This window comes from Anolis carolinensis, chromosome 4 (assembly GCF_035594765.1).
Source record: "Anolis carolinensis isolate JA03-04 chromosome 4, rAnoCar3.1.pri, whole genome shotgun sequence".
Taxonomy (NCBI): Eukaryota; Metazoa; Chordata; class Lepidosauria; order Squamata; family Dactyloidae; genus Anolis; species Anolis carolinensis.
The window spans coordinates 235,177,901-235,196,331 of NC_085844.1; the positions used below are offsets into that span (position 1 = coordinate 235,177,901).

An 18,431-nucleotide genomic window follows, 5' to 3' on the forward strand; every position below is an offset into this window, starting at 1 on the left:
TTATTCACAAAACCTTTTATTAAAGAAAAAGAATAACTGTTCTTCTTCCTACTTGTAAACAAACACTAATATTCTGGAATCCCTTTGAAAACTACTGTAACCGTCTTACAAAACATGAGCAAATCAAATTCTCAGTATAAAAATAGACATTTTGTCTTCGTGTATTTAAAATGTTAAATAGAAATTAAATCACACCTTCTTAAATGAAATCAGACTAACTAAATGCTATAAACTCTGATGACGATTTTTATGAGTTTGAAATGCAGTAATTATTGTAATTTTAGAAGGAGGAGAAAATATTATGCCCATCAGTCCACAATTTAATCTGTGCTGTATTTGAGTCCATACATATCTGTTGTTTTACTTATGATTGTTAGACCAAAGGCTCTACATACAGACAATGACTAACATTAAAGAAACACATTCATGACAGAGTTAAGTTCAAATGTACTTTAGGTCCTCCAAAGCTTTTAAATCTGTTTGATTTAGAAACAAATTGAAGTACACGTTACCCAGATTACAAAGTCTCTCTGAGCCATTCTTTGGGGGGCGGAAAAGAAATCTATCTCTAGGCACACTTACTAAATAAGTCTGGATCAATGCCATTGATGAATAAATTCAAATCACACATTTTCTTCAGCTCTCTTTAGCTCAAGTTTAGCTCGGCTGAAGACAATGGAATCGATCTGGAATCCAACAGTTTATTCAGGACTGACTTGCCCTTGGCAAGAGAAGCAAAGTTATTTCTAACTATTCCAACTGTTTAACATCCATGGAAGGTATTTGCAAGAAACAATGAACTGCCCTGCTTTTGCAGGAAAAATGCCAAAATTAATGCCCCTTTAGCAACCTTGAACCTGCAAAGAAAATTATATAGGAACATATAATAAACAATACAGTTGAGGCTGCCTCTTTGGACATAGAAGGAACTAGTGTCATCCATCCTATTTATCCAGCAGGTTGAAGATCATCTCTCAATTAATTCCCTCCTTCCCATCTTCTTTTCCCCAAACTCCAGCAGGAATGGCATACGAAGCACTGAACTGAGAATTCACACAAGTTGCTGCTTGAGGAGAGAGAAAATTGTGGAGTATTAATATTTATTTTATTTTGATTCCACCTTTCTCCTGATACAGGGACTCATAAATAAGTTGACCCTCTTTTACCCATAAACACAGATAACACACGGAGCAGCACACAAAACAATTCTCTTGAATAACATGCAGTTGTGCTTTTCAGCAGGAGAGGACAACTAAATCCAGTCCTCTCTCACCTCCAGGATTAATGCCTTTTTGAGCTCAGTGTACACTTCCCTCAGGTACTCAACGAGGTTAAGAAATCACAATGTGGCTACATTTTTTGCAAGTGATTTGCCATCTAGCTTGGAACAAGCACATTTAGAGTACTGTGGGAAGTATTGCTCTGGAAGCTATGCCCCCTGAAGAGCAGCTTAGGGATCTGGATATGTTTAGCCTGCCAAAGGGAAGGTTAAGAGGTGACATGATAACACTGTTTAAATATTTGAAAGGATGTCATGTTAGGTGGAGCAAACTTGTTTTCAGCTACTCCAGAGACTAGGGCATGGAGCAATGGACTTGAACTACAGGAAATCAGATCCACCTAAATATTAGGAAAAACGTTCTGACAATAAGAATTATGCAAAACTGGAATAGGCTGCCTTTGGCCCCACCTACATCAGGCATGGGCGAACTTCAACCCTCCAGGTGTTAGGAATTGTGGGAGTTGAAGTCCAGAACACATAGAGGGCCAAAGTTTGCCCATGCCTGATCTACACTGACCAGGAACTCAGACCTGATCTTGTGTGCTGGACTCCACATCAAGCGTGACTGGAGTCTTCACAGGGACTCTCACAACCACCAGTGAGATAGGAAGAAGTCTGTACCACCCAGCAATGCCAAACACTGTACCGCCCTCACAAACAGGCAAGTTTATTCAAACTTGAAAGATTTTGGTTACACATCCAGTACCAGACTATCAGCCAAGAACGAGCTTTGCTAAGTACATAAGAGGATCATCCCTGAATGTTGGCCACCAAGTAATGAACTGGCCCAAGTAACTAAAATCCTACAATCAGAGTTGGAAGAGACCCTAAGGGCCATCCAATCCAACCCTGCCATGAAGGAACACACAATAAAAGCACACTCGGAATATGGTCATCCAGCCTCTACTTAAAAACCTCCAGAGAAAGACTCCACCACGCTTCGAGGCAGCATATTCTACTGCTGAACTTACCATCAGAAAGTTCTTCCTAATGTTTAGGTGGATTATTTTTTCCTGCAATTTGAATCCATTGCTCTGTGTCCTAGTCTCTAAATTAGCAGAAAAGGAGCATGTCCCCTCCTCAATGTGACATCCTTTCAAATATTTAAACATGGCTATCATATCCCCTCCTAGCCTTCTTTTCTCCAAACTAAAAATATCCAGCTCTCTCACCCATTCCTCATCAGGCTTGGCTTCCAAACCTTTTAATCATTTCCCTTCCATCTTGTCACTTTGTTGAATTGTGGTGCCCACAACTGGACACAGTATTCCAGATGAGGTCTGCCCAAAGCGGCATAGAGAGGTACTATGGCTTCCCTCAATATAGACACTATACTTTTATTGATGTAGTCCAGAATCTCATCGGCTTTTCAGTTGCCATATCACACTGTTGACTCATGTTCAGCTTATGGTCTACTGAGCGCCTCATCAAGCCAGAGCATTGATCCCTTTTAAATCTGGTTTTTGCCTGGTGTTTGTAGTTTGGTGAGGCCCAGGACCTGTCTAGCTGTGCTGTTTAAAGGCCTCTCCCTAAAGTGGATTTAAAGTGGATCCAAGCTCTAGAGTGATGAGGTCCTAAGACCCCTAGATCACTTTCACAAGTGTGTTCACAACTGTGAACACACTGGTGGAGTATTGGGAGGCAGCTCAAATGAAAAGAAGGTTCACTTTGGAATGGTGGTAGGAGGTAGCCCTGCCCTCAGCTTAGACCATAAATTGCCTGTGGTGGCAGGATTACCCACACGTATGAAATCATAGAAAGTCAAATTATCACAAGTAATGTGTTATTTATTAATTATTTCCAAACATTGGGTGTGAACCTCCTAATGCTATGATTACACTGACTGCTCGAGTTCTGTTTGCTGAAAACCCAAACAAATAACCAATAATCAGGAGTTATTAGTTATTACTCAGGGCTGATTAAGTATTAGATATTCATAACACTTGTTTTAATTATCTTTGGAATAACAGCTATGAACAAGCTGCAAGTGCCCCTTAAAACCACTGCAATGATTACCTTCTTGCTTGTTGTCATGGCTTGATCTCTTTTCTTCTTTCTTTCTTTTCTTGCTTCCTTTGCTGGGCTGAACAACACTTTTGCCTTTACAGTTTGCAGCATGCTTACGCATATTATTCTGTTCAGAACAAAGGTTAAAAACAAAACAGGACTTAGTAATCTGGTATGCGTGTTTAAAAGCTTCTAGAGACTTTTTGTAAAGAGGAAAGGGTCTAGCATTCAGGTCTCAAGGTGACCATTATACTAATCAAGTGAATGAACTGGTTGTTAGGTTCAGAGTAGTAACACATAATCAATCTTACTTGTTACTTATTAAATTAAAAGGACGCAGAAATGTACAAAAACTGTACACATTTAGCCTATACAATAAAATACGGGCAGGGCCATTACATATCATACATCCAGTGCAGGATCTCAGCCCAAATCTGTGTTATGGGTGTTGCTAAAACCTATGTATTAGTACTACTTAGAACTTGACTGTTATTTTTATGGACCACAACTCACAGAATCATGGATAGGTTTGATTGTAGAAATATGGAAGGCTCTCTAAGGCTGGATCTACACTGTCATGTAATATAATTTGAACTGCATTATATGGTCAGTGTAGATCCAGCATTCAAAGCAAGTCAGCTTACCCAGCGTGAATATTCCTTGCCACACTGAGGACATTCAAAGACTTTGGGTTGAAAGCTGGAATCATGGTATTTCTTGGCATGGATGGTCAGAAGTTGTTTCTGTCGGAAGCATTTGCTGCAGGAGATGCAAACAAAGGGTTTCTCTCCTGTGTGGGTCCGCTTGTGCATCACCATGTGGCGTCCCTGTGAGTTGGGAGATGAAACCAGAGTTGACCAAAATGAAGCCAAACAATTTGATAAAGGTCCAGAAATGTGGAGAACCCATCACTTAAGAAAGTAGTAAGGAAGATAAGGCCAATGAGATACATGTGGCCCCAAAGTTTGTTTTTGAGGCTCATATTGCCTCCGACACCAAGCTGCCACCTCCATCTATTATTATTACCAGTTTGGGACTCAAGATGTCTTGCAAGCTTAAAAATATACCACAAACAAAAATTTAAAATGCAGTGCAATCTACATTTACCAGTAGTTTCATCTACTTGTATCCAACAAAATATGTCCTCCCTAGGAATTTTCTATGTTGTCCCAGCATGCTTCTCCTAGATGTTACCACAGAGACATGCTGGCAAATGCCTAACAAGGATACCTCTGTAGGAATTTTCGAGGTCATCCAAGGTCATCTGTAGAGCAACTGTGTAGTAACTTCCTGTGGAAATTGTCCATTTCAATAGGATTCACTATTTTCCATGACAAGTTCAGGAATGCATTCCCCATACAAAAGTGCATTGCATCATTAAAGGATCCATAAAATAAATCCAATTAAAAAAGTAACCAATAAAAATGAAAATCCAACTGGGATGGGTGGGAGGAATTTCATGGCAGTGTTTACTTTTAACAAATATATTTTTTGGGGTGCTGTTGTCTAAGGTCCCCTTATAATGAGATTGAGAAATAAGTGGCCCTCAAGAGACAGATGTACTGCAGCTCCCTTCAGTCTGAGCAGCCTACCCAATAGTAAGAAATGATTGAAATGGTAGTCCACCCATCTCTCAAGTGCCACACATTCCTCCTCCTTCCAGTCACACCAGCCTCACAAGGGGCCTTCTTGATTGCTGCCCCTCGATCAGACATGGGCAACCTACTGTCACGCCCTGGCCGCAGAGCACTAGAACCAACACACAGAGGCCAATAACAGTCTAATATCTTTATTAAAGAAATGAGTAAATAGGATAAAAACAGATAGAAAATAAAGTTCATCAATAGACCTTTCAGGGAAGGTCAAATATAGTCCAGAAATATATTGTCCAGTATATAATATTAGAGTTCAAAGTTATAATCCAAAACCGAAACACACTCAACTTCCAAGCAGTTTGAGTGGGGAAACGTCCAAGACTTTACTAGAGTTCAGAGTAAGTCCAAGGCAGGAAACTGAAGACAAGACTGGATACTTGGCACAAGATACAAGGCTGGAAACACGATGAGATGGGTCAAGAACACGACAAGGCAAGGTGAAACTGGAGTTAGCGGACTCAAAACGCAGTCCACACTTGGCTGGAACCGAAGTTATTCCTTGAGCTGACTTGTTGACTCCGTGCGGGCTAGCCCGTGCGGGAAACTTTTAAAGAACTTCAAATCTTTCTACAAACAGGTGTCCAGTGCTTCTTTTCCCAAGGGAAAAGAACTGAAACACATCTTCATCCAGATGCATTCCTCCCTGAAAACTCTCAGGAGAAACGAGCTAATTAGCACTCTGTCTGGATGCTAATCTGGCGCTTTTCCTTGTTTGCGCTTTCTCTGAGCGACTAGTCTCAAAAAACTCCCTTCTCGCGAAAGGGGGAGAAGCGCTGGGAATAGCTTGTTCAAGGTCCGTTTTAATGAGTTCTTGGCAAGAATTGTCAACAAAAGGCATCTGGAAAGGCACAGACTCTTGCTGAGACGGCAGAAATCCCATGTCTTCATAACCATGATCCATAATGGCGCTGGGGTCAGGACTCAGAGGCCCATGGGGCATCACACCTACCAGCTGTTAGAAATTGTGTGTGGTAGTCCAAAACACCTGGAGGGTCGAAGTTTGCCCATGCCTGCCCTAGAGTCTAAAACTCCTATCTTAGTCCTCTTTTTGCTGTCTTTCCTTTGGCAAGCAAAGGCCTGTTTATTCCAGCAGGCTTTGAAGACAGGATTTTTATGGAATGGTGCTGTATACACACAACTGCTTTCAGTGTCACTGTCCAATGTGCAAACAGTGGCTCCCCAACAATAAGCCATGGGAAAGGCTTATGTGATACTGATTGTCAACCATTTTTAAAAGGAGCTCTCCAAGGTGCTATTGCCCATTTTATGCAGATTTAGCATGTTGGATAGCCTCATCGAAGGTATCCCGGACACCACCTTATTGACATAGTTCCTTCAACTTCCGCTGCAGCTTCTGCTAGATTCCATCTTAATATCCTAAAAAACATTTCCGCTCACCCTAGACCTGGCACTCTAATTGTGCAATCAGGATGGGAAAGTATGCTACATATTCCCAAAGGCACTTTCCAATATACCTGTTCCTTAGATCCTGCACTTAAAAAAAGAATCAACATCTATAAAAGTGAACAGCTAAGCTATATAAGGGGAGAACTCTGGCTCATAAAACTGCAGATGAGTTAGAAGAGCCATTTGGCCAGTGATTCTCTTAACCCTTGAGGCAGAAAATGTTTAGGATGTACATCAAGTGTGTAGCCCACCGTGGCACTTTAAAAGATAAACACACATATTAAGGCAAAGGCTTGCAATAATTACAATCCATGAAAATTCAGTTTACAAAAGCCTATGCTTTAAGTTAGCCTTTAAGGTATCCCGAGATTCTTTTTTATTTTGCACTAACAGATAAATTAGATGCCTGGGGAAATAATATAGGATGGACTTGTTTTTTCTCAAATGTTGGAAAACTGCTTTAATTTTGTATTGTAAAGGCGGCAAAATTGCGCTCCCTTTTCGGTAATCTCATTTAGAGAACACAAATTAGTCAATCATTTTATCACATGGCAACAAAACAAAAAATGAACTGTTTTCATTCTCAAAGTTCAAACATGACTTTGGACATAGTGGTAAAGAATAACTTCCTGTCGAGTATTCTCAGACTACTGAGAGAATTGTAAAATCCAAGATGAAAAAGGGACTATTTTCAGCCCATGTTTATTGCTTTTTGTGCAAAAGGTCTTTTTTCAGAACTAACATTATCCTTAGTTATGCATGTTTTGTGTACACAGACATACATACATACACACAAAAAGGAAGCACAAAGGATAAGCTGATTGATCAAGAAGAGGAAGCCCATCCAACTACTTTTTAATAGACCATGAAACAAGAAGACAACAGCTACCATCATTTTGAATTTACAGAATATTGCAACATTTAAAAAAATGCACCAAAATCAGTCTCGAAAATGTGGAAAATATCTCTAACACCAACAGAAAGACAATCTCATTAAGATGTTTTTGCCAATTCCTTTGAAACAACCTTTACAGCACCTGGTATTTGTTGGCGGTCACCCATCCAAATAAAAACTACGGCCAACCCTGCTTTGCTTACAAGGTCAGACAAGGTCTGGTGTTTCTGGGGTGTCTAGGGCCTTATATTCAATTGGTTTCCAATGTGACATTTCTCATTCATTGACAATGAAAGCAAAAATCTCTGCTGTAACAACAAAATAACACACCGCAAGTCTTGTCTGGCATTTGGACCAGCAAACCTCGATGTTCTACAGGGGTTGATCTGCAACAAGCATATGTTGATCAAAGAAAATGCCTGCCCCCTACTAATCTCATCAAATCAACAACCAAGACCCTGGCCATTTTAAATACCTGCTTGCATGCATAATTGCACTGATCACATTTGAATTTCTTTTCATTTATGTGTGTCTTCTTGTGCTGCTTGAAAGCATGCCGCTCATGGAAGGCATCTTCACAGAAATTGCACTTCAGTGGCACTTTAATGTAAGAATGAAGATTTTGCAAGTGGATTCCTGAAAAAGGCATACCATAATGTAAAATTTCCTTTACAAAAAAAAAAATACTGAACAACCTTTTTTTAGTCTGTCTGCAGAATTCCCCATCCCCACCCATAGATTACACCTGCAGAGTCCTGGGCTGAGGTACTATTTCAAGGTGGTAAAAAAAGGTACACTTCAGAAAGGAGCACTTGATTTCCAGTTCAATACTGGATTCAGAACTAGGGCCGATTTACATGGACACCAAGTTCATAATGGTCACAATAGGCTTTTTCACACACTGCACATAATTTTAATTAATTATATGCTCAGCTTTAAAGTAGGTGATGGAGATGCTGAAATAATTAAGGATTCTTCGTGATCTTGGCTCAGTCATTAATGGGAATGGAGATTGCATCTAAGAAAGCAAAAGAAAACCAGGACTTGGAAGGGCAGCTATGAAGGAACTAGACAAGATCCCTAAGTGTACTGAGAAATAATTGAATACTCAAGTCAAGATATTCCATGGCACTGTATTTTAAACCATATCACAACCATATACAGCTGGGATGCAAAATTGATTGTATGGATCTTTTAATCAAAGGCTACAGCCATATTTTATTGACTCTATTTAATAGGGTTTGTGTTTGTTAATTTTATATGTCTGGTTTTATGTAAATGTGTCACTGATTTTATATGTTGATGCATTGCATTTTATGTGTTGTATAGCACCATTGTGTGCTATTTTGTAATCTGACCCGAGTCCCTATGGAAGATGGTGGCAGGGTATAAAAAGTATTATTATTATTATTATTATTATTATTATTATTATTATTGGCACAAAGACAGAATATGACACAGCAAACAAGATATATATGCTGGATTTCGTATCAATAATAATAATAATAATAATAATAATAATAATAATAATAATAATAATAATAATAACAACTTTCTTTATACACCGCCACAATGTCCCATAGGGACTTGGGTCGGGTTACAAAATAGCACACAATGGTGCAATAGAACACATTATTGTTATTATTATTATTACTGTATTGTTGTTGTTGTTATTATTATTATTACTATTATTATTATTATTATTGGAAAGATCTATTCAAAGAAGCCATGCTGAGCTTTCAAGACCTGAGCAGGGCTGGTGATGACAGAGTGACTTGGAGGTCTCATTCAGCAATAATGCTCAACTCCTTGAATAATATACTTATATCGAGAATGTTTTATTATATACTTTACATATTCGGATGTACACAATAAAGATTTTAGCTTTATACATGAAACTGTAACTGGTCCTACTATATCAGGAGATCGTCACTCATTTGCTACAGTCCCAAAGGCTCCTTCTTCGTTTCCTCCTTGTCTGGCTCCCTACTTTCAATTGGTGGTTGGACCTTCTCTCTAGAATTTACCTGACTAACATGGTTTGAATGTATACATTATGCAAGTTTAATAGTGAGCCACTTTGATTCTCCTTGAGAGAGTGAAAGCGGGATACAACTACTATAAATAAATAAATAAATAAATTTGAAAGCAGGGAATGGAGATTGACAGATTCCTCAGTCTCAACCAAGAAGATACTTTCACTAACTTCATTTAATTCAGAACAACCACAAGATGGTGCTACTTCACTTTATTATTATGAAAATAAATAAATTTGGAAATCTGTATGTTCTTACCAAGACTTACTGCAAGTGAAGCCAAACAGCCCTGCAGAAGAAGCGGCCAGATACACTGGGCTTGCAAAGTTACTAGATATGTTTGCATGCAATCAATTGAAGATTCAACACAGCCCAAACTTAGTAGATTGTTTGCAATTCATCATATTATGAAGAACATGTCCACTCTCAACCAATTTTAGAAGGTAAGCTGACAGGTATCTCCAAGTAGAACTTGCAAAAGGTGTGCAGTTATGGATGTGTGTGTGAGAGTTTCAGATGAGAATACTGCCCCTCCAAATGAGAGTCCTGCCCTCTCAAATAAAATTTCCCTCTCAAATGTTTAGCATTGCAAGGAGCTGCACTGGATGAACAAGAGTAGTATTCTCTCTATGAATGTACTAGGTTCTCCAATGAAACTCTGTAGTAGGGGTGTCATTTATTTTCATTGAGGGTCACATTAGCTTTATGGTTGCCTTCAAAGGGCTGCTGAATTCATGGATGGAGAATCTGTGGATACAGAGGGCCAGATATAGGGGTTTTTTTAACATAGTGGTTGGTATTTTTTAGTTTTGACTTAATTTGGATCCCCAGACGTTACTGAATGACAACTCCAGTCACTTTTTATTATCTGCCATGCAGACTCGGGATAATGGAAACTGCAACCCAACTGCACTTGTGGCTCTGAGACTGGGGAAAGATTAAAGGACATTTTAAAGCCAGGCATTATATCCACAAGCCTTGTATCTAAATTGAAGGACCATTGCAGCCTTCCTGATGTTATGGTATCACAACTCCCATCAGCTGTAATTATGATGTCTAATAGGAATACAGGAGTTGTAGTTCAGCATCTGGAGGGCCACATACAATGACATGCTAGGCCTTGAGTTTGACACATGTATTGTATGATAACTTCCAAGGGAAATATACCATAGAATCACCTGGAAGACTTAGCAAATTCCTAAAGACTATTCCTCCCTGGATCCATGTAAGTGAAACTACAAATTCTGCAGTTATGGGTAACTTACTGTGTTTTTAATCAGAAAGCCTTGTGCTATTAAATAGTTACTGAAAATTCATCTCCTATTTGGAGTTAATTCCACTGTTATCCTTCAAAAGCCTTTAAACTATTTTAGATTGGTGCAGTTTTTAATTATTCTTTACTATTTTAATTTTAATTATGTTGCTTTTTTAATACAATGAAATCCAAAACACACACCATAGTTACAAAAGAAGCCATTTACAATCATATTAGCTTCCAAAGCTGGTAAAAGATCATGTAGGAGAAAAGGGGACAATGTCAAGTCACAGGTCTGCATCTTGCTTCAGATGTTTGACTACGTGCTGTTTAAGATGGTCTGGAGGCCACAGGTGCTGTTGGTCTTAAAAGGACTTGACACAAAGGCAATAAAAGAAATGCAATAAAATCTTCTCTCTTCATACCACCCTTTCTCCTAATTCTCCTTTGCAGGCTAGAAACCACTTCACTGGCAGAATGAAGAGTGACTTTTTAAAACTCAATTTTGTTTTTAATCTGTGCTGTGATTCACCCTGGGTCCCATATTAAGAGGAAGACACAATATTAAAAAGTATACATTACGGTAAATACATTAGCTTTATAAGTTCAGCTTATTTATTTCTCGTGTCAGAAGTAAACCGTGGGTACAAGTTGCAATGGATTTCCAAACATAGAGATTTTTTTTAAAGAAAAATGAAAAAAGCTTATTAATGCTAAATGTCTTTTGCCCAGTAGCTGGCCACTTGGAGTGCCTCTGGTGTTGCTGTTAGAAGGTCCTCCATTGTGCATGTAGCAAGGCTCAGACTGCATTGCAGTAGGTGGTCTGTGGTTTGCTCTTCTCCAAAGTCGCATGTTGCGGACTCCACTTCATAGCGCCATTTCTTAAGGTTGGCTCTGCATCTCGTGGTGCCAGAGCGCAGTCTGTTCAGACTTCCAAGTTACCCAGTCTTCTATGTGCCCAGGAGGAAGTCTCTCATCCGGCATCAGCCACTGATTAAGGTTCTGGATTTTAGCCTACCACTTTTGGACTCTCGCTTGCTGAGGTGTTCCTGTGAGTATCTCTGTAGATCTTAGAATGCTATTTCTTGATTTAAGGCGTTGCCGTGCTGGCTGATATCCGAACAGGGGGGTGGGCCGGAGATGTCAATGCCTTAGTCCTATCACTGTTGGCTGCTACTTCCCAGCGGATGTCAGGTGGTGCAATGCTGGCTAAACAGTATAATTTCTCCAGTGGTGTAGGACATAGACATCCTGGGATAATGAGGCATGTCTCATTAAGAGCCACGTCCACTGTTTTAATGTGGTGAGATGTATTCCACACTGGGCATGAGTATTCAGCAGCAAAGTAGCAGAAGTCTTCACTGTGTCAGATCCCCAGGTTGTGTCAGTCACCTTTTGTACAAAGTTCAGCTGTTGGAATTTACGAGACAACTGAAGACCTATCTCTTCTGGCATGCCTACCCAATCAATTTTTAATTATGAATTTTAAACTCATGTCCTGTGTTTGTGTATTTTAATATTTGTTCTGTGTATTTTTATATATGTATTTTGTAGAAATACATTTTAATATATGAATTTTACATAATATTTTGATGAAGTGTTTTAACTATGTTGTGCCCTGCTCTGAGCTAAGAGGATGGGCAAATAAGCAATAAAATTATTATTGTTGTTGTTTTTAGTTCTCTCCTCCCCTAGGTATTTATCAATGCACACCAGCACATACGTACCATGATTAAATGAGATCACAATACTGAATATTGGATCTGGCTACAATGCACTTAGCCACTGGTGACTGCAAGGAGAAAGAAGACATGACCAAATTAGTGGTAACTTCCCAGCTGTTGTTATTGCTGTGTACCTTCAAGTTATTTCAGACTTATGACAAACCTGGCCTTTGTGATGAGGTCAAAAAAGGCAAAAATGGAACTTACTTAAATCTCCCTTCCTGGCAACAGCTGTGTTACAGTGTGGACACTGATATTTCGGCACATTAGTTCCATGTTTGTGCAATTTGTGGAACTTCAGAGTTCCAGCCTGCGTGAACCTGGCCTTACAGATCAGGCACTCAAAGGGTTTTTCACCTAAAAAGAAAGAAGAGAGAGATTAAGATGTACATTAGAAGTCTAAAGTCACTACTGAAAATGGTGCCACACTTAAATATGCACAAAACACACTTTCGTTTCAGCCTGTTTTCTTTGGTAAATATCACTTACATAATTTCTCATCTATTGTGTCCCAAGAAATATGAATCCGTTGAGATTTTCTTATTGTTTTGTCTACAGCTCAGGCTCAGACTGAACATGTTGAAATCTTTTCATCCTCTTTTGTCATACAACTTGGTTCCAGGCCAGCTGAAGAACAACATTCTCCTATATGAGCATGCCAAGGTTTTGAAATCAATGGGAAAGGCCTTTTGCTCAGCCCTGCAACCTTCCGAAACACACTTGGCTTCTGAAGGTACGTACTGTAAGTCTTTTCGGTAGTTGATCCCAGCACATGAAATTCCTTTCTAAGGGAAACTACGTGAGCTATTTTTCTCTTCTATCATCAAACAAAGATTTCTTTTTATTCAGGGGTGCTCTTAGCAGATGGAAAGTAGGATATTAAAATAGGGTGGAAACCTACTCCATATACTCATGTTTAGGTCTAGCCATTTTAATAACAGGATCAACCCAAAAAACCTGGGTCAACGTATTCACAGGTCAATGTGAATACTGTACCTTCCCTTACATATAAAAAAGAACCATCTTTCGCTGAAATTCTCTCATCAGTTTCCACTTTTCTTATGATACCAATTTTGGTGGTCATTCCATGCTCTGCCTATTTTACTGTTTACTGAACATATATGTTTCCCCAGCCCTCCTTCATTATCCTCCCAATGCTGAAGCTCCTAAAAAGCTTCCAGTTCAGGGGTCTTCTAACTTTTAAAGCAGAGGGCCAGTCCACAGTCCCTCAGAGTGTTGGGGGGCGGACTATAGTTTGAAAAAAAATATGAACAAATTCCCATGCACACTGCACATGTCTTATTTGTAGTGCAAAAAAACAAAACAATGAAAGAACAATACAATATTTAAAAATAAGAAGAATTTTAACCAACATAAACCTACCAGGATTTCAATGGGAAGTGTGGGCCTGCTTCTTGCTGATGAGATAGTCAAGTTAATTAGGATTGTTGTTGTTGTTGTTGTGTGACTTCAAGTCATTTCAGACTTATGGCAAGCCTAAGTCTAAAACTGAGGCTGAGGGCCAGATAAATGACCTTGGAGGGCCGCGTCCGGCCCATGGGCCTCAGTTTGGGGACCACTGTTCCAGCTGAATAGAAGCAATGATGATACAAGCTGAGTATTTAGATTTCCAGATAAGACATACTCAGCTTGTGTCATCATTGCCTCTGTTTAACTGGAAGCTTTTTAGATTTTATGCTTCAAAATCCAAAATTGTCCACATGGATGGTCAAAATAGTGACACCTCTGCAAAATAGTGACACCTCTGTACACAAACTGTTTCATGCACAAAATTATTTAAAATATTATGTCTGCAATGTCCTTCAGGCTATGTGTGTATAAGATGTATATAAAACATAAACTGATTTTGTTTACACTTGGTGCTACCTCTAAAATATCTCATGATGTATATGCAAATACTCCAAAATGGGGGGGGGGGGGGGGGTCTGAAATTGAAAACACTTCTGGTCCCAAGAATTTTGTATAGAGGATGTAATATTCAGTAAAACGGAAAGCAGTAGGAAAAACAGGAACATTGTACTATAAGTGGATTGAATGCATCGTTGAGTTTGCAAGACCTGAGCAGAGAAGGTGACGACCATGGCTCTTGGAAGTCTATCTTTTACAGGGTCACCATAAATCAACATTGACTTTATGATAAACAAGAAGAAAACATTTCTTTAAAACCTTAGGATTCTCATGAGAGTAGGGATATGCTCCCCCATTTTTTCTCAGGGGCCTTGTTTTAACTTTTGTTGGAATTCATCACCTACATCTGCTATTACAGGGAATGGTCAAAGTTCAGTGCCAACTGCTACTAAATGTTTTTTCCTTGCTCTCTCCTTTCAATGGTGCAACAAAGTCTGACGTGAACAAGCACTGCATCACTGAGCAAACAAAATACTTAATGTCATCACGGTTTAAATAGTTACCGGAATGGATTAGCATATGCCTTTTCAGCTTGTAAGTGTCTCTGCTTGCGTAGCTACACAGAGTACAGTTGTAAGGGCGTTCTCCTGTATGTGAGCGAATATGGCGCTTCAGTTTGCTGGCCTATAATCATAAATGGGTGAAAATGTAAATTATGGACAGGATTCAACAGAGTATGAACATATGCAAAATACTTACACTTCTGGACTGGTTTTGGACATACAGCAAAATGAGCTGGAAAGTTAACCATGTTGTTAAAGGACAAGTCACTGCTGCACACGTTCTTTGAAGAATGGAAACCATTTTGTCAACAATATATATCTGAGAGAAAGACTGTTATGTACAAGTTTGGAGACATAAAATGTTGGGATATTCATTTCTTAAGATTCAAACAAACAGAAGTAAAAAAAACTTGTTGGCTAAAAAGTGGAAGAAAAAATGTTGAGTTGCTGTGAGTTTTCTGGAATGTATGGCCATGTTCCAGAAGCATTCTCTCCTGACATTTCACCCACATCTATGGCAGGCATCCTCAGAGGTTGTGAGGTTTGTTGGAAACTAGGCAAGTGGGGTTTATATATCTGTGGGATGTCTAGGATGGGAGAAAGAACTCTTCCTCTGAGTGGATCTTTGTCTTTAAAATATTTTATTCTTTAATTAAAATATTTTTAAAAAGAATGAGCTGAGAACCAAAGATAACAAAACATTCACTTAGTCCATTCTTTATTATTTCCTCAGGTTTCTATATTATTGTTGATTACAAAATTAGAACAGAGAGGCTTGCTTAGTGCCATCTTGGTTTTCCTTCCTGCACTAGGTTGAAACCTCTTCTATGTCCCTATATTTTAGAATGCTCAGTTTTATATTACTCTTGTATGTTATTTTACCCGTGTGTCTTAAGAAATGTTTCACTTGGGTTTGAGATTTCAATTCCCCTCTCCTTCCCAGTAAGGATAAACCATTCTGAAGGCTTCAGCTAACCAGGAACGACTAAATGTTTCAAATAAAGGATGTTCCAAATAAAAGAGTACTTTTTCAAAAATCCTCAATTTCACTCTCTGGAGAGAGACTACACATGTATAATATGAAAACTAATTTTGTTGTGAATGCCATACTTACCTCCACACTAGAATAGTTACAGAATGTGCATTTAAAAGGTTTCTCATGGGTGTGCTTATAGCGCCGGTGCCGTGAAAGTTCACCACCAGTCACAAAGGCCATATCACATTCACTGCACTTATATGGCTTGGTCCCTGCAAGAAAAACACACAGAGATATTCTCTCTTAGAGATCAATTGTCTCAGAAAACATATTAATAAAATCTATGAATAATCAAATTCCAAAAAGTTAAACCCACAAATGTGGCAGGCCAATTTTAGTGTGAATGCAATGAGCCAAGATTGTGCCGCAATTGTGCATCTGTTAGGGATGTATTCTGTTAAGGACAGAAAGAACCCAGCCAAATGTGGTCACACAGGTCACAGTGTTTGGCTTGGTTAACATGACCCACCAAAATTTCTAGAACACTGCACATGTGAACCCATTCCTAAAACTAGCCCACTCACATTTTCTGCAATCAAAAAATCAAGAGATTAGGTATTACAGTATCCATATTTATAAGATTTGCTATAAAGACAGTTGCAACAAGTTGTAATGTAAGTGATGAAGATGACCAATAAAACAAACGCACCCCACTCATACCTGTATGTGTGTTCATGTGGTTGCGCAAAAGGGCAACTGTGCGGCAGACCTTAAGGCAGAGATGGCACATGTGGGGATTCTTATCTGAGTGTCTTTTCATGTGACGATTCAGGCCTGTCACGCTGGAAGAAGTGTATGTGCAAAAACGGCAATGTTGTGGCAAGTGTCCTAGAAGAACACAATTTTTAAAATGTCAAATACTCCCCAGTTTCTACTCTCTTTATGTCAAATAAGCCATAAAATACATTCACTTTTTAAATAAGAAAATACCAGTGAGTCAATACATGTTGAGAATCTCTTTATCAGGAATTCCAAAATCACAAATATTCCAAAATAGTGCACATGGCTGGCTGAAGCAGTGGCCCCCTCTACACTGCCATTATAATGTAGACTGAACTGCATTATATTGTCAGAGTAGAGTCATATAATCCAGCTAGCCCCTGGTGGTGCAATGGGTTAAATCCTTGTGATGGCAGGACTGCTGACTGAAAGGTTGGTGGTTCGAATCTGGAAAGCGGGGTGAGCTCCCATCTGTCAGCTCTACCTCACCATGCGGAAACATGAGAGAAGCCTCCCACAGGATGGCAAAACATCAAACAACTGGGCATTCCCTGGGCAATGTCCTTGCAGACGGTAAATTATCTCACACCAGAAGCGACTTGCAGTTTCTCAAGTTGCTCCTGACATGAAAAAAAAAATCCATCTTAACTGCATTGAACTGGATTATATGAGTCTACACTTCCCATATAATGTAGTTCAATCTGCATTATAATGGCAGTGTACATGGGGCCAGTGACACCTTTGCTTTCTGGTGGTTCAGTGCATATAAACTGTTTCATTCACAATGAAAAGTGTGGACAAAAGTAAAATATAAAACAGTTTATATTCAAAAATATAGAACAAAATTAAACAGTTTCAAAAATCAACTCTGATATTAGGAATCAGACTACAGAAAGGACTGGATGCCATTGCTTGGCCCAGCTACCAACAGACTCACTGTTGAATCATCAATCTAGTTTGGACTCTATTTACCTCTTTAAAATAAAGATTTAGTGGTCATGGTTAGCTGGGATATTCTGGGAATTCAGTAAAAAATAACTTTCCAAAGCTTGACTATACAGCAAAGAATAAAAATAAATTTAAGCATGTTTAGAAAATTGTCAAAAGCATGAGTCAAATAGAACATGGAAATAAATCATAGAAGAAAAGAACAAGTAAGCAATATTCCCCACCACAGATTTTCCAGATTTAGTCTCCTCCAGGTGTGATCCCACCCTTCATCATCTTGAGGATGTTGAAAATTGTAGTCAAACGCATGCAGAGAGTGCTAGATAGAGGAAGTGTGCCTTCAAAGAGTGCTGAACTAAGAACTGCCCTATCAAGTCAGTTCAAAGATTCTCTGGCTCCAGTCCCATTTCCTAACAATTGGATCAATTGCATCATGGTGTTTACAGACATACCTTCTCCCCACCGGACTGTGTTCCCATGGACCTTTGATGTAACTTCTGAACTTGTTAGAGCAGGATTTTGGGATGCACACTTAGTGCTTTGGCCTCTTTTTCCAGAATTGTGAAACAGTACAGCATCACTTTTAATTTTGCCGTTCAAAATCTTTGTTGACTCTTCAGAAAATGAATGGCTCGTTTTGGCTTCTTGAGCTGCAAGAAATTGCTGGCCCTCACATTCACTATCTGTAGCCATGTCAGTCTGCGGAGGCGGGAGGTAGAGAGAAACATAACTTGAAATGAGATCATCTAACTATTAAGACAGTCACAACTGATGTTATACTCCACACTTGCATTTCTATTCAAAAATATACAGACATCACAAAATGCTTTACAGGGCACTAATTTCACAATCATTTATACACTTTGCTTTTTGCATTTATCTAGATCTTGGTTAAGATGGCAATCCACACATACGTTCCCATGTCACAAATAATGCATTAGGAATCAAGCAAGTGTGAGACTTTAAGACAGGCATGGGCAAACTTGGGCCATGTAGGTGTTTTGGACTTCAACTCCTGAGGAAGGGGCCTGAGG

General features: G+C 39.1%; 1 protein-coding gene across 3 annotated transcripts in view; it reads right to left on the reverse strand.

Annotated features, from left to right (window-relative positions):
- Positions 1-18,431, reverse strand: part of ctcfl (CCCTC-binding factor like) — a 25,438-nt gene continuing 7,007 nt past the window's right edge. For 2 of the 3 annotated variants that reach the window (XM_062978969.1, XM_016995309.2), the window contains exons 3-11: positions 17,850-18,096; positions 16,390-16,557; positions 15,808-15,941; positions 14,694-14,814; positions 12,469-12,618; positions 7,722-7,882; positions 3,934-4,116; positions 3,299-3,416; positions 1-1,066 (exon numbers count right to left, since the gene is read on the reverse strand). In XM_062978969.1, coding sequence (XP_062835039.1) covers positions 975-1,066; positions 3,299-3,416; positions 3,934-4,116; positions 7,722-7,882; positions 12,469-12,618; positions 14,694-14,814; positions 15,808-15,941; positions 16,390-16,557; positions 17,850-18,096 — 1,374 coding nt within the window. In that variant the 3' untranslated portion in view covers positions 1-974. The remainder of the gene's footprint in view (positions 1,067-3,298; positions 3,417-3,933; positions 4,117-7,721; positions 7,883-12,468; positions 12,619-14,693; positions 14,815-15,807; positions 15,942-16,389; positions 16,558-17,849; positions 18,097-18,431) is intronic. The other variant, XM_062978970.1, reaches the window with a different exon arrangement.